Raw genomic sequence first — 27,911 nt, 5'->3', positions numbered from 1 at the left:
CCAGCGGCCGGGCGGGGGGCGGGGAAGGAGAGGACGAGGGTGGGGGCGCCCACGGGCCGGGGGTACCAGGACGCCCCCTCTCCCCCTCCCCCTAACCCCTTCCATCTCCCGAGACCTGAGGGGCTGTCCCCAGGGGGCAGCGGAGCCGGGGCCGGGGAGAGGAAGGGAGTTGTTTACGCGATGAGAGGTGCTGGGAGAAAGGAGACAAGGTCTGGGGAGCCCGGGGAGCCCGAGAAATGCAGAGCGCCCTGCCGGTCTCCGCCCCACCCGCCCTGGAGTCCGCGGGAGCGAGAAAATTCCCTAAAAAGGGCCGGGGCGCGCCCGCGGGTTGGGGGGAGGCGGCGGCCAAGGTCCCCCGGGCGGCCGGCTACTGCGGCCGGCCCCCGGCCCTGGCCCGCCCGCCGCCTCTGCGCCCCCGCCGCCGAGCCCCTACCTGCAACGCCCCGCGCCCCCGCTGCCTCGGTCGCTCGGCTCCGGCGAGACGGCGGCGGGGGCGTGGGAGCGAGCCGCGCCGGCCGGGGTGGGGCTGCGCCGCCGGGGCTCCCGCGGGACGGCCGGGCCCTGGGAGCCGGGAACGAGGAAGCGGCGGGCGGCGGAAGTGGGGGAGGGGCGGCGGCGGGCACCCGCGCTCGCCTCCCTCCCGGCGGCCTCGGGGAGCCCCCTCGGGCGCGGCCGCTCGCACTTCCAGGCCGGGCGAAAAGTTCCCGGCGCGCATCCTTGCCCCGCAGCTGGCCGCACTGGTCCGCACTCCGCCCGCCGCCGGGGAGCTCGGCTCCGCACGCTCAGATCCACTTGCTGCGTCGCGCTGTGCGGCGCAGCCCCGCAGCGGGGACACGCGCGGGTTCTCGACCCACGCGCACTTGCTGCTCGCGACTCCCGGGCAGCCCCGCCGCAACGCACTCGCACCTTGCGCGAGAAGGGGCAGCGGGGAAGGGGACCCGCTGGAGCCGGGAGGGCACTGACCCGGTGCGGCGCATCAGGGCAGGTGCGCCGCGGCGGAGGGCCCCCTGACCCTGGCACTCACCCGGCAGCCCCGGGTTTTGGCTCCGGGACCGCACCGAGCCGCCACCCAGTCTTCCAGCGCACTGGGCGGGGTGGGCGCCGGGACGGGGCGGGTCAGGGCTGCAGGGGTGGGCCGCTGCGCCGCGCCCGAGAAGCCGGCGTGGAGCCAAGTCCTCCAGGGCGCGAACAGGGGCGCTGCGCTTCTAGGCTGGTGGGGGTGGAGGGGCGAGGCGCAAACTGCCGGCGGACAGGAGGAAACGCTTGACCCCCTCTCCGCGCCTCCTGCTCAAACCAGTGCCAGAAGTGTCCAATCTTGCAGCTTCTGGACTGAGATTCTATGCCCATTCTTTCCCTCCTCCCTCCCACCCATCCGCTTGTGCTCACAGCTCCAGAAGCCGCGGGAACAGAACGGGGTCGGGGGTGTCTGTCGGGAATACTTCTTCCGTGGGGTCATTCGTTCATTCACTCAACAAACATCCGGGAGCAAGCCAGGAACTAGGAGTCATCCTTGGCACCTCCCTGTCCTGTGCTAAATACACCTCCATTCTCTGTCGATTTTCTTCCCTAAATAACTTTTCAATCCACCATTCCTCTCGGTTTCCATCTCTTTCTCTCCTCTGGCTCTTCCAGCACCCTTCTACCTGGTTTTCCTGTATTCGCTTTGGCCTTGCTACTCTCCATCCCCCCCAATCCCCCGCCCTGTAACACACAGCAATCAGCCACCATTTCAAAACGCAAGTCTGCGTTCAAAACGCCACCCCCTGCTTTAATCCCTCCATTGTTAGAACAAAATCTAGGTGCTGATATCTGAGCCGAGTCTTGAAGAAATGAGTTCAACAAGCAGTGAAGACGGGGGATGGGCATGTGCGAAGGGATGGAGTCAGGACATATTCAGGTTTCCCTGTCAGGGGACCAGCACTGTACAAATAGCCAAAGCGCAGCTTCTCCTATTGTTAGTGGGATCTCAACACAACCCTGTGAGAGAAATACAGCAAGCAGCGTTCCCACTATTTTACAAGCAAGGAAACTAGTTTGTGGGAAGCAAGTGGTTAAGAGCACAGGCGTGGTAGTCGGACCCTCCTGGGTTACAAACCTAGCTCTGCATCTAGCCAGCTGTGTAAACACTTAATTTCCCTGTTCCTTGATTTCCTTGCTTATTAGGTAGGACTAATTAATCCCTACCACTCGTGAGATAATTCATATAAAATGTTTAATACAGGATGTGGGCACTTCGAAGATGCTCAATAAACATTAGGTGTTTTGATTGTAATGGGTTCTGAGAAAGGAAGGAAAGTGCTTTCTTAAGTGAATTTCTGAAGTTACAGGAAGTCCACCCTAATAGTTAATACTTCTACAGAGCTTATTATATATCTGTTGTTATTATAAGTACTTTGCATATATTAACTCTTTTAATCTTCTCAACAATCTTGTGAAGTAAATAGTATTATTATTTCCATTTTACAGATCCAGAAACTGAGAGACAGAGAGGTGAAGGGACTTGTCCAAGGCCATACAGCAAATACGTGATGGAATTCAAATCCGCAGAGGCTGCCCCTCGAGACTGTGCTTGTAACCACTGCTCCCAGCCTGTTCCCCTTCTGCCCTGTGGCAGTTTCCAGCTTCCAAGAAATATTTTAGTCAGTTTGATTCTTATTCCTCATTAATGAATAAAGTAGATACTTGGTCCCACGTCCTAGCACAGAGGAATGAGGCCAACTCAGGAGTATGCTGGGTGCCCCCCCCCCCCCCCATTCCAGGCTCATCCCTAGGAACAGAACTCCATGGATTGTTTTGACCTGTCCCCAAGATGGTGACAGATCTGGAACCTCCGTCCCTTCTCTTTGCCAGATAGTTGCCACGTGAGGGGCTAGAGAGGGAAAAGCATCCACGCTAGAGATAATTCAGGAGGCTAAGCTGGAAGGGTGTCAGGCAAGAGAAAGACCCAGGCAGCATCCCCCGGAGCAGATGGCAGAAGGAGGTGGAAGGAGCCATGGACAGGTAGATGGCTGAGATTCCCAGCTTCCATCCAGGATGCATAAAGCTGCGAAGAGCATCATTACCACACTAATCACAATTTTTAAAAATTGTTAGGTAGTCTAAAAAATTACAACTTTTGTCAAACCCATCAGAGAGCTCAGGTTGCAGAGTAACCAATTAACCTGAATTCCAAAGAAAGACAGGAACCTCCAAGAAGAAATGGGACGCGGGCACTGCCACACTTGTGAGGTGGGAGGAAGATGGGGCCTCCGTGCAGATGGGTAAGAAGAGTTCATTTCCTTAGGTAGATTCAGGTTTCTCTCCGGCATCACATTCTTTCTGCCTCCAGAAAGGTCTACGTAAGGAAGTAAAGATCTCCAGAAATGGACAGAATAAAGGTAAATAGAAGAGACATTTTTCTGTTTTTAATCACCTTACAAGACAACTGACTATCTAAAGCAAGAGTGGCAATACACTACTCTTTCGCTTTAGAAGTCATGGGGATGTAAAGTGCAGCATAGGGAATATAGTCAATCACTTCGTGTGGTGACAGATGGTAAGTACACTTACCGTGGTGAGCATTTTGTAGTGTATATAATTGTCGAATGACTGCGTTGTACACCTGAAACTAATGTAAAATTGTATGTCACTACATTTCAATTCTAAAAAGTAGCAATATGTTGTGGATAGATGGCATATATAAAAGTAAAATGTATAACAATAACAATAGTCAAAATGATGGGATGAGTAATTGGAAATACACTGCTGAAGGAGCCTCTGCTATATAAGAAGTTGTATAACATTAGTTGAAGATTGACATTGAGTAATTGAAGGTATATGTTCTAAATGCAGGGGCCACCACTAAAAAAAATTTTTTAAAGAAGTTTACATAACAAGCCAATATGGAGATAAAGTGGGGTAATAAAAATATTGGGAGGCAATCTCCCTGAGCTTTTTTTTGTTCAACATGTCTTGTTGACTATGTCAAGATTGCAAGGATATGACTTCTCTTTCACCTGGGTCCTTGCCCAGGATTGTTGATTGTTAATAGAGCTTGAGAGATCAGATCAGATCTTTGTCAAATCCAGGAGGGCTTGCTTACTGCTTGCTATAACTTGCTATAAAAGTTCTGGGCCTGGCTCCTCAGCCATGGTGTAAACCCACTCTGTATGTGTTGGGCATCTGGGCCACCATGTCAGCTGCTGGACTTGGGGCCAAGGGAAACAACAAACACAACTGTGCTGCTGTTCGTGTTCTTGGGTATGCTATGAGTCATCAACTGTTGCGATCAAATGCAGTAAGTCTTATTGTCTATTTTTGGTACCCAATAGATGGATGTTTTTCGCTGAAAAAATGTAATTAATCCAAAGTAAGGAAGAAAGAGAGAAAAAACGAGGAAAAAAGATGTAAAATATAAAACAAATAGCAAGATATAAGATTTTAATCCGACTGTCAATGGAAGACGACCAGTTAAAAGATGACTAGTGCAGTGAGGAGTAAAACTAAAGGCAGTGATGTATGGTCCGTAAGAAACCCGATTTAACTATAAAGAAATATATGGGTTAAAAGTAAATGAACGGAACGAGATACACCATACAAACAGTAATCAAAGTAAATTGGAGTGCCGCTATTAATACCAGACAGATGTAAGCTTCAAAAAGACTGTTACCAGTGATGAAGAGGGATATTCATAACGATAAAAGGTTCAATTCACCAAGAAGACTCCACTATTATAAATGTGAATACATTTAATAACAGAGTTTCAAAAATGGGTGAAGTAAAAGCCAATAGACCTAAAATAGAAAGAGAAAAATCTATATTTCAGTTAGAGAATTCGATACTGCTCTCTGAGTAATCAGTAAAACAAGTAGACAGACAAAGAAGGGAGGATGTAGAAAACCTGAACGCTATCAACTGACCTGTTCCGGCTGATACTTTTATAACACTTCACCCAAAGCAGCAGAGTAAACGGTCTTTCAAATGCACATAAAACCGCACCAAGATACACTGTAGTCTGGGCCACAAAACAAACCTCAACAAAAATTTTTAAAAAATTAAATCATACAAAATGTTGATACGACTCTACGAGAACTGAAACATAACTAATAAAGATATCTGGGAAACACCCCCAATACTTGGAAGTAAAACATAACACTTCACAATAACCCATGAGTCAAAAAACGAAGTCCAAAAGGAAATTAGAAAAATATCCTGACTTGACTAAAACTGAAATGCAGCAAGCTGCCCACCAAAATAGCCCCCAGAGCTCGGTGCCTGTCGTTAGTCATACCTTTGTATAGTCCTCGGCTACACTGGATCAAGGTTACTCTCTGTGACCACTAAGAAAGGATGGTGGGTCCCATCCAAAGTTAGGATTAAGAAAACAGAAGACCACAGCTTCCATCTTGGGTGTGTGTCCTCTATTGCTTGGATCACTCACTCTGGGAGAAGCAAGTTGCTATGTTGTCAAAAGCCATGCAGAGAGGCCCACGTGGCAAGCAACAGAAGATTCCAGCCAACAGCCAGGAAGAGCAGAGGCCTGCCAGCAACCACATGAGTGAGCACGTCAACAGATCCACCAGCCCTGGTAGTGCCCTGAGAGGACTGCAGTCCTGGCCAGCAGCCTGCCTGCAACCTCGTGAGAGATTGAGGCAGAACCCTTTCAGCTAGAGCATTCCTGGATTCCTGCTGCCCAAAGCCTCTGAGATACTAAATAGTCGTATCAAACGGCTAAGTTTGTATTGCCATGCAGCAGGAGAAAAGGGGTAGAGACTTTGGTACTGGGGTAGAGTGCTGCCGTGTCAGCTCCGAAGCGTGGCGGTGGCATTAGAACTGGCAACAAACGGAGAAGAGTGTAGTCAAAGTACGTTGGAAAAGCTGCTGATAGAAGCCTCAGGCCTTTGATAAGACAGCAGCCAGGACAGACGGGAGGGAAAGCAGGTAAGCGCTCCTGGAAACTGGGGGAAGAGGAAGCTCGTGATGTCACGACACAGGGGTTAGCAGCCCCATCGCCTGCAGTGAAGAGGAAAGCAGAGAGTATGCCTAATGAACAGGGTGGTCTAGCTAAGGGCATTTCCAAGCAAGGTGGTGAAGGTGCCACCTGGTCTCTTCTCGCTGCTGACAGTAAAATGCCAGCAGGGAGAGAGGAACTAAAGCAGCAGTTCCCAAGTGATGGCGAGGCTGCCTCCCAGGGGGACATTTGGCAATGTCTGGGGACGTTTTTGGTTGTCGAAACTGGAGAGGTTGCTCCTGCATCTAGGTCGTAGAGGCCAGGGACGCTGCTAACTATCCTCTAGGGCACAAGACAGACCCCTCGCCCCACCGCCCCCACACACAGAATCAGCCCGCCCAGGGTGTCAGTAGTGCCAAGGTGGAGACACCCTGGGCGAAAAGGAAGCACTGTTAAATATGAAGGAGCCAGGACTTCACGGGAGGAAATTCTCAGCCTCTCCAAATGGCAAATGACGGTAACATTAAGAAGTGGTTTCCTAGCAAACCTCAAATCCACGACATTGAAAACATCCAAAACAATGTGGTCCAAAATGAAACTGAGAGGGGCGCCTCGATGGTTTAGTAGGTTAAGCGTCTGCCTTGGGCTCAGATCATGATCCCAGGGTCCTGGTATCGAGGCCCGTGTCGGGCTCCCTGCGCAGCAGGGGAATCTGCTTCTCCCTCTCCCTCTGCCCCTCCCTTCACTTGTGTTTTCTTTCTCATTCTCCCTCTCAAATAAATAAAATCTTAAAATAAAAAAAAAAGAAACTGAGACTATGGCTACAAAATCTTGAGTTTACGTCTCAGGAAGATTAAAGGCAATGCCTTAGAGTACTATTCAGTCAGATAAAAGATCTAAAGAAATTATAGGTGTGCCTCACAGATCCTCTGAGTCAAACAACAGGAATTCTAGAAAGCTGAGGGGTGTGGTGTAGTCCCTTAGTCATTTCAGCAGAAGCCTAATGCAGAGAAGGGCTTATCTCAGAGAAATTGTGGGCATGGCTTTTGCCTAATAGAGTGCCCTGAATAAGATTCAGAGTGACCTACAAGTTCTTAAAAGGATACTATATCCAGAAACATCTCCAGCTTGGATGTATAGGGATAAAGAGAGTATAAATTATAAACAGGATTTTTGGTTCTGAACAAAATGGAGTAGATGTATTTCTCTCTATCCCTCCCACTAAGTACAGCTTAAAATGCTGGACATTGTATCTCAAGCAAACATGGGAAGGCAGACCAACCAGGAACCCTAGCAGGTTTTCTTTTTGCTAGGGTCTGGAGAAGCCTGCAACCTGGAAATGCCAAACAGGCACAGATAAAAACTGTCCCCATGAAAAGCCTGAGAAAGGGCCACCCTAGCAAGACAGAAATCTTCTGACATTAAATGTCCCACTCCAGCAATACTAGAGGAAAAACCACTCTCAGCCTCCACTAGCAAAGACAGAGGGGAAAGCCAGACTTCAATGTTTGTCTTGTAACAAAGGTAACAGGTCGCCTCCCCCACTTCACCTCTAGGTACTGTTAGAGGAGACCGGGTGGGAGCCTGGGCTTCATCACTGCCCAGCAGTAACAAGTACCCCTCCCCAAGAATCTCTCCCCATTTCCATGGTGTCAGAGGAGGCCATGTGGGAAGCCGCACTGCCATCCCCACCCAGCAATAATGAGGCACCACTCCTTTCCCCCAGTGTAAAGGAGGCCAAGTGTAGAGCCTAGATGTCCACCTCTGCCCAGCAGTAATGAGATAACCCTCCCCTTGCCCAACTGGGTGGTATGAGTGGGGTCATGAACCTAGCCTCGATTTTCACTCTCACCTGGTGGTAAAGAGTTGGTGCCCCGTCTCACTGGCCCAGGTCATCCAAGGCCTACTAAAACAGAAGATTTAAATGAGATCCAGTCTCATAACATAATTTCCAAAATGTCCAGGTTATAGCTGAAAATAATCCATCATACTTAGAACCAGGAAAATCTCAATTTGGATAAGAAAAGACAAAGAACAGATGACAACAGACCACGGCGTTGCTGGATTTACCTGACTCCGATTTTAAGACAATCACTATAAAAATGCTTCAATAAATATTCTTGAAATAAATCAAAAAAAAAAATTTCAGGGGAAAAAATAGAAGGCATAAAGAAAATAGAAATCCTAGAACTGAAGAAAAAATTACTGTGCTGGGTTGAATAGTGTTCTCCAAAAATTCATGTCTACCCAGTACTACAGAATGTGACCTTATTTGGAAATAGAATCTTTGCAGAAATAATTAGTTAAAATGAGGTCATACTGGATTAGTGTAGGCACTAAATCCAATAACTAGTAGCCTTTATAAGAAGACTATGTGAAAACACAGATAGATACCCAAGGGAGACCACCATATGAGATGGAAGCAAATACCAGGATGATAGGTCTCTAAGCCAAGGAACACCAAGGATTGTGGGCAATCACCAGAAGCTAGCTAGGCACGGGGCAGATTCTCCCTTAGAGCCTCCAGAAGGAATTAACACCTTGATTTGTGGACTCTTGGCCTCCAGTACTGTGCGAAAATAAACTTCTATAGTTTTAAGCCATCAAGCCAGTTGTTACAGCAGGCAGGTCTAGGAAATTAATACAGAAACCAAAATTAAACAAACAAAAAAACAAAAACCTTACTGGAGAGGCTCAATAGAAGAATGGAGATAACGTATGAAAGGATCGGTGAATTTGAAGGGAGAACAGTAGAAACGATCCAATCTGAAAAAGAGAGAAAATTATATTAAGAAAGAAACAAAGAAAGTACAGAGCCTCAGGAGCCTGTGAGACAATAACAAAAGATTTAACATTTGTGTCATTGGAGTTCCAGGTGGAGAGGAAAAGGAAGTGAAGCTGAAAAAACATTCAAGAAAATAATAGCTGAAATTTCCCCAAATTCGACAAAGACCTGAACCTACAGGTTCAAGAAGCCGACTGAATCTCCAACATAAAGACAAATAAATCCATGATCACACACACCATAATCAAACTTCTGAAAAGTCAAAGAAAGAATCTTGTAGGCAGTTGGAGAAATGATATCCTATCTATAGGAGAACAACAGTTCAGTTGCAGCAGGTTCTCATGATCCTTGGAGGCCAGAACAAAAGTGGCACAACATTTTTAAGTAGTGAAGGAAAACACAGTCGATCCAGAGTGTTTGACAAAGACTGTCTCCTTGACCCAAACTCTACCTGGGTTCCTCTGAGCCCTCTTTTCGACCAGGCCTTAACCTTGGTCTATAAAGACTTGAACAAACACCAACATAGTTTCTATCAGCTAGGATGACCCCAGACCCCTTAAAGTGCCTGTCTGAGAAACTCAAAGCTGCCCAATGAACTCACTGTTCCAGCCAACCCCTGAAGATATGGCCCCTGTCTCCCAGCAGCAAGATACACGTCTTCTGTGGGAGGGTAGGAGCCTAACATCAGTAGTTGCAGTTAGCAAACCTAGATGGGTTTTACATGTACCAATATCCCCCTTCTGCTTTCTGTAAATTTTCACTTCCTTAACTCTACAGAGCACCCCCCTCACCCCCTCCTATTCCCAAATTCCTTTAAGATGCTGAGTCATCTCTTGTACAAATCAAAGTTGAGTTCAGTTCACACTGGATTCTTTTTCCTATTACAACAGTGTATTACTGATCAAAATCTGTCCTTTCTACTTTAAATAATTTGATTATCTCTGACATGCTGTACCCAGCAAGAAGACTTTTTAGGAATGAGAAATCAAGACATTCTCAAATGAAAGAAATACTAAGAGAATTTGTTGTCTGAAAACCTACCCTAAAAGAATGACCAAAGAGAGCACGTGGCTGGCTCAATCGGTACAGCATGCAACTCTTGATCTCAGGTTGTGAGTTTGAGTCCCACAGTGGGTGTAGAGATGACTTTAAAAAATAAAATCTTTAAAAAAGAAAGAAAGAAAAACACTATAGATTAAATAAAAAATGGAATCCTAAAAAATGTTCAAGTAACACAGGAAGGGTAGAAAAATGGAACAGAGGAATGAAAAACAGAGGAAACAAACAATAAAATGGCAAATGGAAGCACTAAGACACAAATAATTACATGAACAGGCAAGGGCCTAAATATATCATTTAAAAGTGAGAAAGACCTGCAAAATAGAATATGAAAAAATGACCCAAATATAAGCTGTCAACAAGAAATTCACTTCAAGTATAATGACATAGGTAGGTTGAAAGTAAAAGGATTGAAAAAGATATGCCAAACAAACATTAATCAAAAGACAGCAGAATCTGCCATCTTAATATTAGATAAAAGAAAATCACCAGGGAAAAGAGGTTACATTACATAATGATAACAGGGTCAAACCATGAGGAAGACAAAGCAATCCTAAATGTATAGGCACCAAACTGATAGAACTGAAAGGAGAAACAGACAAATCCACTCTCAGAGTTGGAGACTTCAACACATCTCTAAAATGCTGATAGAAGGGCGCCTGGGTGGCTTAGTCGGTTAAGCATCTGCCTTCGGCTCAGGTCATGATCCCTGAGTCCTGGGATCGAGCCCTGCATCAGGCTCTCTGCTCAGCAGAGAGCCTACTTCTCCCTCTTCCTCTGCCGCTCCCCCTGCTTGTGCTTTCTCTCTCTCTGTCAAATAAATAAATAAAATCTTTAAATAAATAAAATAAAATACTGATTGAAATACAAAGCAGAAAAGCAGCAGAATATGTAAGAACTTAACAGAACCATCATCCAAAAGGATCTAATTGACATTTAGAGAACACTCCACCCAACCACAGCAAGATACACATTCTTTTCAAGTGCCCATGGAACACTCACCCCAAAAGACAATATCCTAAGTCCGAAGTCAACCTCAAGAGACTTAAACAATCAAAATCATACAGTGTGTGTTCCCTTGACCACAATGGAATCAAACAGATCCAAATCAGTAACAGAAAGGTGACAGGAAAATCTCCAAACACATGGAAATTAAACAACATACTTCTAAAAAATCTATGGGTCAAAGTGAAGATCTCAACATTTTTTAAAATTTAGCTGAATGCAAAGTATCAAAATATGTGGAGCACAACTAAGGCCATGCTGAAAGGGAAATTTACAGCACTAAATATTTACTTTCAAAGGAAGAAAGACCGCTAACTAATAATCTAAGTTCCTGCCTTAAACTAGAATCAGAAGAGCAAAAATCCCAAAGAACTGAAAATAGAAAAACAATAGAGAAAATCAAAGAAACAAAACGCTGGTTCTTTGGAAAGATCTCTAACGTGGACAAACCTCTAACAAGATTGACAAAGGAAAAAAAGAAAAAAAAGACCTAAACAGTCAATTTCAAGAGTGCCACAGAGGATATCCCTACAGGCTCTGAAAATAAAGAGATAATAAGGGTCTATAAAGAACAATTCTACACACATAAATTTGGCAATTTAGATGAAAAGGACTAAATCCTCAAAAAGTACAAAATGCCAAAACTCACCCAACATGAGATAGATCATAAAAATAGCTCTATAACTATTAAAGAAATTGAATTTGTAGTCAATGCAAAACACACACACACACACACACACACACACACACACCCTCTTGAAAAAGAAATATCCAGCACCAGATAGTTTCACTAGAAGGATTTATTTATTTATTAGAAGGACTAATTAGAAGAATTAATACCAATTCTATACAAACTCTTTCAGAAAATGGAATAGGAAGGAACACTTCTCAATGTAATTTTAAGAGGTTAGTATTACCAAACCCAGACAAAGACAGTACCAAAACAAAACACAACACAATAGACACATTTGATCTAAGTTATCAAATTTGAGGGCATGGAGTTGTTGATGATATTTCTCTGTTATCCTTTTGATGTCCCTAGGATCAGTAGTGGTGGCCTCACTTAAATTTCTGATATTGGTAATTTGTGTCTTCTTTCTTTTTTTCTTGGTTAGGTTGGCTAGAGGTCTGTAGATTTTATTTACTTTTTCAAAAAACAACTTGTGGGGTTCATTGATATTCTCTATTGTGTTCCTGTTTTCAATTTCATTGATTTCTGCTCTAATTTTTATTATTTTTCTTTTGTTTGGTTTAGGCTTTAACTCCCCTTCTTTCTCTAGTTTTATAAGGTGAAAGCTTGCATTGATGTCTGATCTTTCCTCTTTTCCAATATATACACTAGTGGTATAAATTTCCCTCCAAGCATTGTTTTCACTGCACCCTACACTTTAGATAAGTTGTATTTTCACTTGCATTTCGTTCAAAAAAATTTTTTAAGATTTTATTTACTTATTTTCAGAGAGAGTGAGAGAGCATGTGAGGGCCAGGTAGGGGGCAGTAGGAGAGGCAGAGGGAGAGAGAGAATCTCAAGCAGACTCCCTGCTGACAGCAGAGCCCTACATGGGACTCAATCTCATGACCCCGAGATCATGACCTGAGGCAAAATCAAGAGCTGGACACTTAACCAACTGAGTCACCCAGACGCCCCTAGTTCAAAATATATTTAAGTTTCTCTTGAGATTTCTTCTGTGATCCATGTGTTATTTAGTAGTGTATTGTTTAATCTCCAAGTATCTTGGACTTTTCCAGCTATGTGTTATTGGTCTCTAATTTAATTCCACTGTGGTTTGAGAACATACTTCGTATGATTTCTATTCTTTTAAATCTGTTCAGGTGTGTTTTATGGCCCAGAATGTGGTCTATCATGAATGTTCCATATAAGTTTGAGAAGAATGCATATTCTGCTGTTTGGTGGATGAAGTATTCCACAAATGCCAGTTAGATCAAGTTCACTGCTGGTGATGTTCAACTATACCCTTACTGATGTTCTGCATGTTTGATTTATAAATATTGAAATAGACGTGTTGAAGTCTCCAACTATAATAGTGGATTTATCTATTTATCCTTGGAGTTCTACCAGTTTTTGCCTCACATATTTTGATACTCTATTGTTAGGGACACACATATTAAAGATTATTGTGTCTTCTTGGATTACGGACTCCTTTATTATTATTTAATGATCCTCTTTATTCCTGATAATGTTTCTTGCTCTGAAGTCTGCTTTACCTGAAATTAATATAGCTACTTTAGCTTTCCTTTGATTAGTGTTAGGATGGTATGTCTTTCTCTATCCCTTTATTTTTAAACTATCTTTGGCTTTATATTTAAAGTGGGGTTCTTTCAACAACAGATAATTAGGTCTTGGTTTTTTGTCTACTCTGACAGTTTCAGTCTCTTATATAGAATATATTTAGGCCATTCACATTTAAAGTGATTATTGATATAATTGCCATAATATCGATCATGTTTATAACTGTTTTCTATTTGTTGTACTTGTTCTTTATTTCTTTTTCTTTCTTCCCCTCTTTTTCTGCTTTCGTTTTGAGCATTTTATGTGATTCACTTTTCTCTCCTTTCTTAGTCTACCAATTACACTTCTTTAAAAAAAATTTAGTCATTTCCCTAGAATTTATAATATATATTTACAACTATTTTAAGTCTACTCTCAAATAACACTATACCAGTTCAAGGGTAGTGCAGGTCCTATATAAAGGACCCATAGCCCTCACAAAAATAGATAAAAAATCTTCAACAAAATATTAGCAAAAATTCAATCCAAAAATATATAAAAAGAATTAAACACCAAAACCAAGTGGGATTTGGGGCGCCTGAGTGGCTCAGACAGTTAAGCGTCTGCCTTTCACTCTGGTCATAATCCCAGGGTCCTGGGATAGAACCCCGCGTCCTGGGATTGAGCCCTACATCGGGCTCCCTGCTTGGCAGTGAGCCTGCTTCTCTCTCTCCATCTGCCTCTCCCCCTGCTCATGCTCTCTCTCATAAATAAAAATTAAAAAAAAACAAAAAAACAAGTCAGATTTTTTCAGGCATGCAGGCCTAGTTCAACATTCAAATATCAATTAATAATAATCTACCATAGTAATGAACTAAAGAAGAAAAAATCACATGACCATATCAACTGATGCAGAAAAATCATTAGGCAAAATCCAATGTGTATTATTATAAAAACTCTCAACAAACTAGGAATAGAGGGTAACTTTGAACTTGATAAAGAGCATCTACAGAAAACCTACAGCTAACATCATATTTACTGGTGAAAGATAAGATCAAAAACAAGGCAAGGATGACTGTTCTCATCACCTTTATGCAACATGGTACTGGAAGTTCTAGTCAGCAAAATAAGATCAAAAAAGGAAATTAAAGGTATATAGATGGGAAAAAATATTTCAAATCACATATATTATAAAGGATTCAAATCTAAAATACATAAAGAACTCTCAAAACTCAACAGCAAACAAATAGTTCAATTAGAAAATGGGCAAAACAGATATTTCATCAAAGAGGATACAGCAGTGGCAAATAACACACTAAAATATGTTCAACATCAACAGCCATTAGGGAAATGCAAATTAAAACCCTGATGAGATATCCCTATACACTTACCAGAATAGTTTTAAAAAATAGTGACCATACCAAAAGCAGGTCAGGATGCAGAGAAAACAGATCATTCATACATTGCTGGTGGGAATGTAAAATAATATAGTCACTATGGGAAATAGTTTGTGTCTTCTTAGAAAACTAAGCAGACTCCATATGATCTAGTAATCACACTCCTCGGCATTTATTATGGAGAAATGAAAACGATGTCCATACAAAAACCTACACATGAATGTTCACAGCAGCTTTACTTGTAATAGCTAATTTACTTGTTGCTAATTTGCAATAATTCAAATGTTCTTCAATGAGTGAATAGTTAAACTGTGGTATATTCCATACTGTGGAATAAAACTCAGCACAAAAAAGGGGGGGGGAACAAATTATTGATACACGCAACAACTGGGTGGATATTGAGGGCATTATTCTGAGTGAAAAAAAGCCAAACTTGTAATGTTACGTACTGTAAGATTCCATCTATGTAACATCCTTGAAATAACAAAATTATAGAAATGACGAGGGGTTGCCGGGGGTAGGGTGGGAGGAAAGAGGGGTAGGTATAGCTACAAAGAGCTTGAAGAAGCCTTGGATGATACAACAGCTCTGTATCTGGATTTTGGTGGTGGTTACATGAATCAACAAGTGGTTTTGATATTATAATGGAGTTGTGCAAGATGTTACCTTTGGAGGAAAATGAGTGAAAGGTCATAGAACCTCCATGCATATATCTTTTTAGAATTTTCTGTGACTCTATAGTGATTTTTTAAGTCTATAAAAGGAGCTATGGATACAGCAACAACCTGAATGGATCTCAAGAGCATTATGCTGAGTGAAAAAAAGCCCATCTCGAAAGGTCACATACTATATGATTCTATTCACATAACATTCTTGAAATGACAAAATCATAGAGATGGAAAACAAATTGGTGGTTTCTAAGGATTAGGGACGGGATGGCGGGGAGAGGGGAGGATAGCACAAGGGAGATCTTGGTGGTGATGAAACGTACACACACAAGTGAATGCATGTAAAACTGCTAAAATCTGAATTAGGTCTGTGGATTGTACAATATCAATTTCCTGGTTTTCATACTGTATATATTGTAAGTGCCACCCCTGGAGGAAACTGTACTACTTTTGCAACTCCCTACAGATCTATAATTATTTCAAAATTAACAAAAATAATTGAGAAAAATTAAAAGAGGCCTTTGAACCTCAAATTTTTACTGGCAGGAAACATGTTGAGAAAATGACTCAACTGCAAATGTGCCCAAAAAAGAAAGGATAACTCAGAACAAAAAGTCCAAGGGACAGAGTCAAAATCTTAGTAGGCTTTTGTGTAGAAATCAACAAGCTGATCTTAAAATTCATAAGGAAAGACCATTGAAGCATGATAGCCAAAACAATTTTTTTGAAAAGAACAGAAGGGATGCCTGGCTGCCTCAGTCAGAAGAGCATGCCACTCTTGATCTTGGGGTTATGAGTTTGAGCCCCATGTTGGGTGTAGAGATCACTTAAATAAATAAACTTAAAAAAAAAAGAATAGGAAAGTTGGAGAACTCACTATCTAATTTTGAGTATTACTATATAGTGCTATAGTAATCAAGACAGATTATAAGACTTACTATAAAGGAATCCAGACAGTATGCTATTGGCAAAAGGATAGACATATAAGTCAAAGAAACAGAACAGAATCTAGAAATAGATCCATACATGCATGGTCAATTGACTACTGAGAAAAGTGCAAAGGAATTCAAAGGAAAGAGGACAGCCTTATCAAATTGTGTAGGAATAACTGGATATCCATATAGAAGAAACTTGATTCATACTTTACACTATATATAAAAATTAATGCAAAATGAGCCATTGACCTAAATTTAAAAACCTGAAACAATAAAACGTTGAGGAGAAAACATAAGAGTAAGCCTTAGTGATTTGGGGCTAAACAAGTATTTCTTAGATACACCACCAAAACATAATCCATTAAAAAACCTGATAATTAAGAATCTGGTCTTCAAAAGCAGTTAAGAAAATGAAAAGATAAACAAGAGACTGCAGAAAATACTTGTAAAACATGTCTGACAAAGGGATCCAGAATTTACAAAGAACTCCCAACTTAATAGTATGAAAAACAACCCAATTTTTATTATTTTTTTAAGTAGGCTCTATGCCCAGTATGGAGCCCAACGTGGGGCTCAAACCCACAACTCCAAGATCAACACCCCAGCCAAGATCAGGAGTCAGATGCCCAACTGACTGAGCCCCCCAGGCACCTCAAAAACAACCCAATTTTTAAAAATGGGCAAAAGACCTGAACAGACACTTCATCAGAGGAGATAAATAGATGGCAAATTAGCACATGAAAAGATGCTCAAGATTATTAGTCATTAGGGAAATGTCAACACTACTGTGAGATACCACTACATACCTACTAGAATGGCTTTTTAAAAACACAACCTGGGGTGTCTGGGTGGGGCAGTCAGTTGAGCAGTTGACTCTTGGTTTCGGCTCAGGTCATGATCTCGTAGTCGAGAGATCAAGCCCTGCATTGGGCTCTGCACTCAGTACAGAGTCTGCTTCACATTCTCTCTCTCTCTTTCCCACTCATGCTCTCTTTCTCAAATAAGTTAATTAATTAATTTAAAAAACACAACCTAACAATACCCAGGGCGGCCCAGGATGTGCAGCAAGTAGACCCGTCCCACATTGCCGGCAGGATATAAAACAGAATGACAACTTCGGAAAAACTGTGTGGCAGTTTCTTATTAAGTTAAACATACAATTACCATATGATCCAATAGTCCTACTCCTAGGTATTCACTCAAGTGAAATAAAAACTTATATTCCCACAAAAACCTGCACACAAATGCTTTTGGTAACCTTATTCGTAACTGCCAAAACCCAGCCCAGATGTCCTTCAATGATTATGTAACACACAGTAGTGCACTCATCAGTGAAATACTACTCAGCAATGAAAAGAAACAAATGACCACTACCCCCAGAGATGTGCTCATCTCAGGTGCATTGTTTGAAGTGAAAGAATTCCAGATTCAAAAGGCTCTGTATGATGGTCTGGAAAAGGCAAAGCTGTAGGGCCTGAGAAGACATCAACTGTTGCCACGGCCAGGAAGGGGAGGGGGTTAACTGCAAAGAGATTGTGCGGGGGAACTTGAGGGATTAAAAAACATTCTATACGTTGATTGTGGTGGTTTGCATTTGTCAAACTCATGGAACTGTTCACTAAAAAGGATGAATTTTACTGTATTAAAAGATATCCCAATAAACCTGGCTTCAAAGAATCTAAAGCACAAACTATGAGAGGAAACAAACAAAAGTGGAACCTCATGTTCTATGGATGGCTGCTATCTGAGGAAGAAGGAGGAGGGGAAGAAAGAGGAGGAGGAGAAGAAAGGGAAGAGGAAGTGGAGGAAGAAAATAAGTGTTGGTGAAAATGTGGAGAAACTGGAACCCTTGTGCCCTGTTGGTAGAAATGCACAATGGTGCAGCCGCTATAGAAAACAGCATGGCCGTTCCTCAAAAAATTAAAAATAGAATTACCATATCATCCAGCTATTTGTGGGTATATACCCAAAAGAATTTAAAGCAGGGTCTTAAAGAGATATTTATACACCCATGTTCTAGCAGCGTTATTCATAATAGCCAAAAAAGGTAGAAGCAAACCTAGCATCCACGGATAGATGAATAAATCAAATATGGTATACAAAATAATAATAATAATAATAATAATAATAATAATAATAATAATAATAATAATTCAGCCTTAAAAAAGGAAGAAAGTTCTGACACAGTCTATAACATGGATGGACCTTAAGGACACTGTGCTAAGTGAAATAAGCCAGACACAAAAAGACAACTATTGTATGATTCCACTTACACGAGGTACTTAGAGCAGTCACATTCCTAGAGGCAGAAAGCAGAAGGGTGATTGCCAGGGATGGGGAAGGGGGGAGGGGGAAATGGGAGGTTGATGTTTCATGGGTATTGAGCTTCAGTTTTGCAAGATGAAAAAGAGTTCTGGAGATGGATGGTGGTGATGGTTGCACAACAGTGGGAATGTGCTTAACTCTACTGTACACTTAAAAATGGTTAAGTTGGTAAATTTTATGTTATGTGTATTTTACCACAACTAAGGAGAAAAAGAGTCGTGGTTTTCCACTCAAGAGCCTTGGAGTTGGTCCACGAGGCTGTGTGTCCTCGGATAAGTCTCTCTCCCCACCAATGGGTTTCCTGTGTAAATGGAAGGCCCAAACAAGATGGAACATGGAAAATTGCTGTGGGAGTCTCTGCTGGGGTAGAGTCTGGGCATGGAGAACTCCCTGCCCCCGTGGGGGTGAAATGCTCAGACAGACACCGCTTCCGAGGGACGGGAGTACGTGAGGGGGAAAGCGTGGACTAGTACATAGTGGCAGGGCCAGCCGGGCCAGGCCCCCAGCACCAAATCTCCGGCCCTGGCTGCCGGAGCCCTTCCAGGGGGTCCCCGGACCCTCAGGACAAACTCCAAGCAGCCTGGTGGTAAAGCCCTGAACAGTCAGCCACTGGCACTCTTGGCCCCTCCTTTCTATTCTAGCAACATATAACTGTTCATAATTCTTTTCCACACCTATGTTTTCAAAATTCCCTCCTTTGAGAATGCCCTGCCTACCTCACACCCCTTTGCCTGGCCAACTTCTACTCCTTCATCCCTCATCACCGTGTCTACGAAGACTTGTCTGACCTCCTCGGGCTGGTCCTCTGTAGTCCAACAGCCCTTGGGTTTCCTTTGTCCTTGATAATGCTGCTCACTTCACTTTTTCAAAAAATACTTAGTGTGACCTATGAGGCTCTGGGGGTTTATCAATGAGCAGAACAGACAAAACTCTCTGCCCTTGAAGAGCCCATATTCTAGTGGTATCTCTCCCCCGGGCCTATGAACTTCTTGAGAGGAGGCATGCTCTGCCTATTCACGCTGCTGTCCTGCGTGTGTAGCACATGGTGGGGCCGCAGGCCCTTGGCACCTGGGGGCTGAGTGGCAGCCATCCATGCTCCTGATACAGCCCGCCAGGTTCAGGTGGTAAGGGCTGAAATCGTGCTGGCATGAAGAGTGGTGCCTGGGCAGGCAGAGGAGTCAGGACTAGTGGGTTGGACAGAAGGGAGAGGGGAGAGGGAGTGTCCCCCACAGCTTTCCTCTTTTTTTTTTTTAAGATTTTATTTATTTATTCGACAGAGATAGAGACAGCCAGCGAGAGAGGGAACACAAGCAGGGGGAGTGGGAGAAGAAGAAGCAGGCTCATAGCGGAGGAGCCTGATGTGGGGCTCGATCCCAGAACGCCGGGATCATGCCCTGAGCCAAAGGCAGACGCTTAACCACTGTGCCACCCAGGCGCCCCCACAGCTTTCCTCTTGAGTCACCTCCAGGTTTCTTCCCTAGGTCACAGCATGTTAACCTCCCCCTTCACCCTAACATAAAGGACACTGACATGACAAAGCTGTTCTGTAGCCTAGGCTTGGTCTGTCACCCCTAAAAGGCAGAGCTAAGCACCCCCTACGCAAGCACAGCCCTCTGCCCTAGAGGCAGTATGGTGGAGAGTGGTTCTTACGCTCGGTTGGGTATCGGACTGGCTGACTGAATGGGGTGGTAGCGGGAAGCTGTTTTTCACAGGCTCTTCCAATTTCTGATGCGGCCAGCTAGGCAGATCCTTCAGAGCAGCCCTCATCTGTCCCAACCCTTCACCACAACCTCCACCCTCCCCTCATCTCCTGCCACCACCAGTCTGCCCTTCCTTCACCTCCTTCAGGTCCCTGCTCAAATCTCATCTGGTTGGCGAGTGCTGCCCATTCCATCCTTTTTAATCATAGCAAACCTTCTATCTTTGCTCTCCCTCGGCCCTCTGCCCTGTTGACTTTTCTCCCCACTTTACTTCCCGCTGACATGACAGTGGTGTGCTGGAACTGACTCATAAGAGCTTGCAAAAGCCTGTTATGCTTCTACGAACTCTGCTGACTGGTTGTTAAGCATAGTGATCATTAAAAATCAAATTATACAAACTTAATTAAATTAATGATGTTAAAAACAAAGGTGAAAAACGCTCAAACTCATCACTTTCCAATTGTTTGCTACCTTTTGCTACTATCCAGTTCTTGAGAGTCTTCGCATTTGTAGAACTGTAGTAGGTACAATGGTATGCTACGGTGCATTTCCATTCAACTCTGCATTCAGTGACATCACACTGGTAGCTTGAAATCCGCCCTGGTAGGAGTTTTTACCCCAGAGACACAGGTACTTGTTATAAATCTGGTTTTATTATTTTGTTGACTGTCTAGACCAGGGTTTGATCATGGGCCAAATCCAGTACAACTGTTTTTGTAAATAAAGTTTTATTGCAACACAGCCATGCCTACTCATTTGCATAGAATCCGTGGCTGCTTTCACACTACAATAGCAGAGCTGAGCAGTTGCAACAATATGGCCTATAAAGTCTGACACATTTATTATCTTGCCCTTTACAGAAGAAATTTGCTGACCCCTGGTCTAGCCTTAAGAAACTAATGGAGGAGATGTTAATAATGCAATTAAGTGTAAACACATATGTCCCGTCTATAGCTGGTACATTGTAAATAGCACACCATGAAAAAAAATTTGAGAAAACATACTTCCAGTATTGGAAAACTCTGATCCAATACAGCAGATAAGTCGATAGGTCATTGAGGAATGAGCTAAACTCAACCATTTTTATTCTTTCACTTTTGTACTTTCTCCTTCCTCTTTAGTGTAAGTAAAAATGTCAACATTTATGTTGGAGCCACCCTTGTGCACCCGCTGCAACCATAAGTTGGTTATGGATACGAGTTAGGCAGAATCCAAGAGAAGTCACTTGAATGAACTGGCTCTTTGGAATTTACAACAAGGAGTATTGTAGAATTTTATTATGTTAGATTTCTATCAGTAAAATTTATAATAACACACACACACACACACACACACATTTTGTTTCAGAGAGCCGAATGTTCAACATTTACAAGCACTCACGCTGTTTTGTTTACCCTCCACTAGAACGTACATTCCTTGAAGGTAAGAACTGTTTTATTTCAGTGCTTAGAATAACAAATGTAGCAGGTGCGCGGTCCACATATGACACGAATGAACAGATGAGCATAGGTGGGAACACCTGGTTTCATGCGGTCAGACCTTAATTTCCAGCTCCACCATTACCCAGCTGTGTGGCCTCGAGTAAATTATTTAACCTCTTTGAACCTTGGCTTCTTTATTTAAAAAGAGGAGATAATTCTCTTACCTCACAGGCCTCTGTCTGGTACCTACTAGGTTTTTCCACAGATGGGAGTTTCCTCCTCACCCTCCACCCCTGCCACACACATACTTCTTGGAGACCCAGCCCTGCCGCTGTCACAAATTTCAGTGATGTCACAGCTCCCCTCTCTGGAAGCTCCAGCACAGCCATCCTGATGGCCAGCCTGAGTGCTGGCTGAACTGAGAGGGGCAGGGAGCAGGTGGTGCCTGGTACCAGTCTTGCTCCATCTGTCTTTGAGGTCTCACAGCCCCAGTATGAGTCCATCAGCAAAGAAGAGGCCCAAGAATAGAATGGTTTCCAAGGTGGGATGTGGGAGTGGACACAGAGGGGGTCGGACTACACCCAGAGCAGGGTCCATCCAGCCTCGGGGGGGGGAAGGGAGAGGTGAAGGGTGAAGGGAGGTCAGGAGAGTTAGAATGGTCTCCCCATTTCTGCCCCCAAACTAAGGTGACAAAATGCCCAAAGGTTGGTCAAGCCGTGCTCAGCCAAACGGAGAAGCACAGCGGAGGCGTTCAGGGGGATTGCCCCTGTGTTAGCGCATTCTCTCCCTCTGTCTCGCAGATACTAGATGAAGAGCCACAGGACAAGATACCGCAACCTGTCAGCAAAGTGATCGGGCGGAACCGACTTAAGATGGTGAGACGCCCCATTTTGGTCCTTCCTGGTTGCCAGGCTTGTAGTGACCCAGGAGTCACCAGGCCCAGCACTGAATTGAGTTGAGCCAAAGTCTAGGTGGGGTGGGGGAGGCTACCCCAGGAAAGCTGAAGCTTCTGTTTTCCTGGTTTCTCAACCCTGGCAGGTATTAAAAAACTTGTCGCTCTTGAGGCTGCTCAAGAGCTCGAACCCCCGGATCCAAGAACTGCATAACCTGGCCAAAAGGTGTTGGAATTCACTGCTCAGAGTTCCGAAGATCCTTGGGATCTCCACTGGGTGAGCTCGGCACACCCCTGGCCCCCACTACAGACCAGTGACTATCTTCGCTGGGAACAGGCACTGTCTATCTATGCTGACAAATTTAGAAAACCTAATTTTCACACAGCCTCTACGACAAACGTATTTATTAGCCCTATTTTCCTGACGGGGAGCAGAGGCTCAGTAGATGCAGGGACCCGTCCCAGCTAACTCAACTGGTAAGTGGCAGGATTTGAAGCCACTCCTGTGTGATACCAGGGCTGTGGTCCTAACCATGGTCACAATCATCCAATTATGGGACTAACCACCAACTGGGGCACCACCCAAGCAAGAGGGGCCACTCCTCCTCCTCCTCCCCCTCAAATCCACACAACCCAGAGATTCAAGTGCAGACCAGTCATCTTGCTAAGGCTCGGCTTCCTCAAAAATCATGTCAGAATATTAAGAAAGCTGACATTTATTAGGCACCTGCTAAGTACTTCACAAGCATTTCCCATTTCGTTAATTCTTCACAGCAATCCTATTAGGTAGACAAGAGTTATCCCAGTTTTATAGATAAGGAAACTAAAGCTTTGAGAGGTGAAATTTCTTGCCCCAAATCAGGCAGATGGTAAGAGGCACAAGCATATGTGAACCCCGGTTTGTGGGTCTTGACAGCCTGTTCTCACCAAGCCACTCTGCCACTTCACTGCCTCCTTCTTTGTGGGGCTGGTGTGACGGTCCCAGGCCTGATGTACAGCAGACAATCAATGGTGGCAGTTATCACCAGTACTGGCATTATGTTGAGCCTGAGTCCTCGTGCCGCCCCACACACACTCAGCTAGGACAATGCCGCCACTTTACAGAGGACCCAGTCTATTACACACACCCTTGGGGCCAGTCTCCTTCTAGCACTAGAAGGCTAATGCCCCTCTCGGAGCTCCTCTCTCTGTGCTGGCCTCCTAGATGCCAGCAATCAGTTAACACTGGGCTGGAAGGGCCAGGTCTCTCTCATCCCATAGTTTTCCAACCTGTTTAAAGCAGCAGAACCTCTCTGAGTATCATTCCTCAGGCCCCAATTGTGTTGTTGGGCAGAAAGGTATCCTGCCCTCACCCTGCCCTCCCTAGGGTGGGGAGGGCATTTGAGAGGTCTCCTCAGAAATGTAAGGTTTTTTGCAGCACAATTTGAAAACCCTAGACTAGTTCACACCATCAACTGAAATCCAGAGAGGCAGAACCCTGGCCAGCAGCCTGTGCAGACAACATCTAGTCCTAGGTGTCCTAACCCCTGGTTACTGACTCTCGCCCCCCCCAACCTCTCTTGGTCCTTCGCCAGTCCTTATCACCTCCCCTGCCTCCAGGCACAAGGTCTCTCGTGGTGAAGTTTCTTTTCCAGGCCTCTCTAGCTTCTTCCCCTGAGCTGGCTGCACAGCAATGGTCTCAGGGCAAGGCTGGAGGACCAGGGCCTTCGTCCTGCTCTGCTGACTGCCTTCCCTTCCTGTGCCAGGAGCAGCAATGTCTGCGATAGAGTGCAACAAGATAACGAAGAGCTCCACGAGGCTGAGTGCCCCACGAAGATACTGGAATCCAAGAAATTAGAGTCCACAAGGGAGCCCAAGGTGGGGTTGGGAGAGAAGAGCAAGGCGCAGCAGTCACCTGCAGGAGCATGCCAGAGCGATGAGCAGGTGGCACCTGAGCTCCCAAGGACATCAAAGGATCATGGTCTGACCACTTGCCTTGGAGCCCAGGGGAGGCAATCACCCACTGGGGAACCCCGCATCATCTTCCTGAAGACCTACCAGCACAGGACTCCCATGGGAGACAAGCAGCAGCCAGAAGCAGCTGACCAGTGGATCTGGTTTGAGGGGTTGCCCACACGAATCCACCTCCCAGGGCCTCGGGTGATGTGTCGATCATCTGCCCTGCGCTGGGTGAAGCGCTGCTGTACCCGCTTCTGCTCGGCATCACTTGAGCTCCCTATGTGCCATCCGTACAGAGTGTGACAACACCACTGCCTGGCCAGGGTGAGACACAGGCCCCAAGCCAGCCTTGGAGCTGGGCCCCAGAATCAGAGGCTCAGGATCCAGATTCTTGGGGGCTGTGGCTAGATAGCAGTGCCCAGAGAGGGGGAAACCATTGATGGAGGCCACACAGCAGGCTGGTGGCTAGGCTGGGGCCTCTCAAGGTCCAAACAGGGGCTCTGGGGAGGGGCACTGGAAGTGGGGGTTCTGAGGTGGGTCCTCTCACTGCCTGGAGGCCTCAGAAGGGTCCACAATTGCTGTGGCTCAGAATCTCAGTCAGGAGTCTAAGTAAGGGAGTTCAGTGTTTCCAAATGTTGGGGGGAGGGGGAGCAGTCAAGTAGAGCTCTGCCATATCCCATCCCCTCTTAGACCAAATCACCACCCCACATTTGTTTCATTTATGCTTCAAATAAGATTTACTCTGAACGAAAATTCCTTAGGAAAAAAAAAGAAAAAGAAAGAAAGAAAACAAAATACTCCACCCTTCCATGAGAGAACTGAAGTTCCAAGAGAGGAAGGGATGAAGGGCTTGGGGGTCCAGCTGAAAGGAAGGCTTCCCCTTCACAAAACCCCGATCCCCAACCTGCAGGACTTCAGCGGGCCCTGGTCCCTGAGCCTTCTTCCCGGGCGGCAGCGCCCCCTGGCGGCCTTCTTAGCTCCTAACACCGAGGTCTCTGCTCACAGGTGGTGTGGCCTTGGACCGGAGCGGGAGGTGTGAGGTGAAGGTGAAGATGGCGCAATCATCTGAGCGGGAGGGATGGGCGGGCATATTCACGAGACTACAAATAAAATCTCCCATTGGGAACTGAAGAATACTACCGCCCGCTCTGCCTGTTTGGGGCTGGAAAGGATGGAGGAAAGAGGCCCTTGACCGAGGTGGGGAGGGAAAGCGTGCCTCGCGATTTTAGGTTTCTTCCACCCCATTCCCAGGTCCCTAAGGTCAGTCTAGAACGTGGCACAGAAACCAGCAAGCTGCACCCCTCCCCACCCCTGCAAGCTGGCCTCCCGAAGAGTGTACTCTGTGAGGTCATAGAAGGGAGACATGTGTCAGGTACTTTGTGGGTGCCCGATGTTCACAATTGCCCTGCAAGCCAAAGAGATGAGACACCGCGGCGCCCAGACAGAAGGTGACTTGGCCAGGCTCACACGTCTAGAAGTGGCGGGGTCAGAAGTCTAATCTAGAACTGCTGGCGGCTCCCCCATTCCATTTTCCAATGAAAGGAAAGAGGCACAAGGGAGCATCCATCCAGCCCGTCGTTCATGTGCACTGAGCCCCGGTTATTGCAGCGTCCGGTGTCAAAAAATGGGTGTCCGCTGGGCCTCGAAATGTGTCCCGCCTGGGTCGAGGAAAGCACCCAGTCAGGCCCAGTGTCACTACAGCTCCTGTGGGACACTACACGCCACCCCCCACCCCCCAATCCCAAGCCCTGCTCGACCCCATCGGGTCAGGGTCACCCTCTGTCGGCAGGAGCCATAGCCCTGTACATCCAGCTGGGGAGAGGAAAACCCAGGGAACCCGGGCTTTCTGGTGATCTTCCCCTGGAGGCAGCGCAGCGATCAAGGGGTGCGGAGCCCTCCCGGGAGGAATCCAGGCGGTGGTGGAGATACCTCGTGCGAGCGGAAGGAAGGTGAGAGGGGTTCCCCGGAACCCGCCCGCCTGCACCCTCCTCCTCCCCGGCACTCTCAGCTCGGAGACGGCGTCTCGCGGGCGGGCGCGGGCACGAAATGCACCGCGTTAGCCCTGGGCGGCGCTGCCAGCCTGATCCCGCCGGCGCGGGGCTGCTCGGTGCTGCCCTGCCCGGCTCCGCTCCCGCGAGCCCACGCGCGCCGCTTCCCGCACCGCCTCCACCCCGCAACCTCCACTCCAAGCTGTCCTCCCGCTAGGCTTGCGCTCCGGCCCACTTCCTGGGTAGTCGCCATTTCGGTTTCCTTGCTGGACATCATTAATCCCATCAGTCTTCGAAAATCACCCCTACTCGCTCTTTCACCCCCAGGGCCCTCCATTCCATCAACCTTCGCGCGAACGTCTGTCCGTGCGCGCTATCAGCAGGCGATCAGGGCGGCGCGCTCCCAACCAAAACACACGGTGTTGGCGGCCACCGGCACTAGTCCTCGTGGTAGCCCGCCCCAGGAGCCCCAAGTGGGGACCTGAAAGGCGTGGGCCTGGGTAAGATTGGCAGCTTCCACTTTGCCGCAAAGGGAGCCAGAGCTGGGCCCAAGGACAGCAGCTGGATGGGCCGTGCCTGTGTGCTGAGGCTGGGAACCCTGGTGTCTGGGGCACCGCTGAGAGGAGGGGCAAGGCTGCAGCGTGAATGGTTCCCAGCAGTGCACTCTTTCCAGCCTTATCCCCACCTGAGCTGGCACTTGGGGCTCAACCTGCCTCCCACAATCCCACAACTGGGGTCCTCCCATTACCACTTTCCCTGTGCTTGACTACTTCAATCTGAGGCTCGTATTCTGAGCTCAGTTAGATCCTGCTTTGGGCAGGAGGCTGCAACACATCTCAGCGATCAGAGGAGACCACCCCCAGAAACAGCTCCCTACCAGTTAGCTGGGGGAAAAATTAAAGTGTTTGATTCAGAGTGACTTTTAAGAAGTCACATGACCTCTCCGAGCCTATTTCCTCGTTTGTAAAATAGGGATACTAATATCCAGTCCAAAGGGCTTCGAGCAAATCAGCCTTGATGCAGGTGAAGCCAGTTTGTGAGGTGTTGAACAAATGTCTGTCCTTTTTTTCCTGCCTCCTCCCTGGCCCTGTGCCATAATAAAGCCCCTTGTTTCTCACTCATGAGCACCCGCCTAACTGCTCACCTTTTAGGGAATTAGCTGCTTGTTAAAAAGCCAATCTTATGGGGCGCCTGGGTGGCACAGCGGTTAAGCGTCTGCCTTCGGCTCAGGGCGTGATCCCGGTGTTCTGGGATCGAGCCCCACATCAGGCTCTTCTGCTATGAGCCTGCTTCTTCCTCTCCCACTCCCCCTGCTTGTGTTCCCTCTTTTACTGGCTGTCTCTCTCTGTCGAATAAATAAGTTAAAAAATCTTAAAAAAAAAAATAATGCTGTATTGTATATTTGCAAGTGGCTAAGAGAATAAACATTTAAAAAAAAAAAAAGCCAATCTTATGTTCACATTCACAACCTTTTGCTGTAATGACATCTGGATTCCAGAGACTGTCCCTCTCCTATTCTGGATCACCTACCACTAAACACGATTGGAACATACAAAGGATGAGGCTGTTGAAGATGACAGCTTCTCATCAGTTTCTCATCAGCTGTGTGATGGTAGAGAAAGTTGTTTACTCCTAATCT

At 45.8% G+C, this 27,911-nt stretch overlaps 2 protein-coding genes across 3 annotated transcripts in view; one reads left to right on the top strand and one right to left on the bottom strand.

Annotated features, from left to right (window-relative positions):
• Positions 1-27,911, bottom strand: part of SYS1 (SYS1 golgi trafficking protein) — a 42,616-nt gene that overhangs the window by 1,251 nt on the left and 13,454 nt on the right. Inside the window, exons 6-7 of one of the 2 annotated variants that reach the window (XR_005836963.1) lie at positions 8,615-8,695; positions 7,791-7,835 (exon numbers count right to left, since the gene is read on the bottom strand). The exons of the other annotated variant lie outside the window; for it this stretch is intronic. The gene's annotated coding sequence lies outside the window, so the exon portion shown is untranslated. Of the gene's footprint in view, positions 1-7,790; positions 7,836-8,614; positions 8,696-27,911 lie in introns of those variants that run through there. 2 annotated transcript variants of the gene reach the window in all.
• Positions 19,963-26,243, top strand: TP53TG5 (TP53 target 5). Its single transcript, XM_040638650.1, has 4 exons — positions 19,963-19,993; positions 21,953-22,329; positions 22,493-22,623; positions 24,092-26,243. The coding sequence occupies exons 1-4, from the start codon at positions 19,963-19,965 to the stop codon at positions 24,585-24,587; spliced, it is 1,035 nt and encodes a 344-aa protein (XP_040494584.1). The 3' UTR covers positions 24,588-26,243.

This window comes from Ursus maritimus, unplaced genomic scaffold (assembly GCF_017311325.1).
Source record: "Ursus maritimus isolate PB19 unplaced genomic scaffold, ASM1731132v1 scaffold_22, whole genome shotgun sequence".
NCBI lineage: Eukaryota > Metazoa > Chordata > Mammalia > Carnivora > Ursidae > Ursus > Ursus maritimus.
Note: the sequence above shows the minus strand (reverse complement) of the source record. Positions and strands in the feature narration are given on the sequence as shown.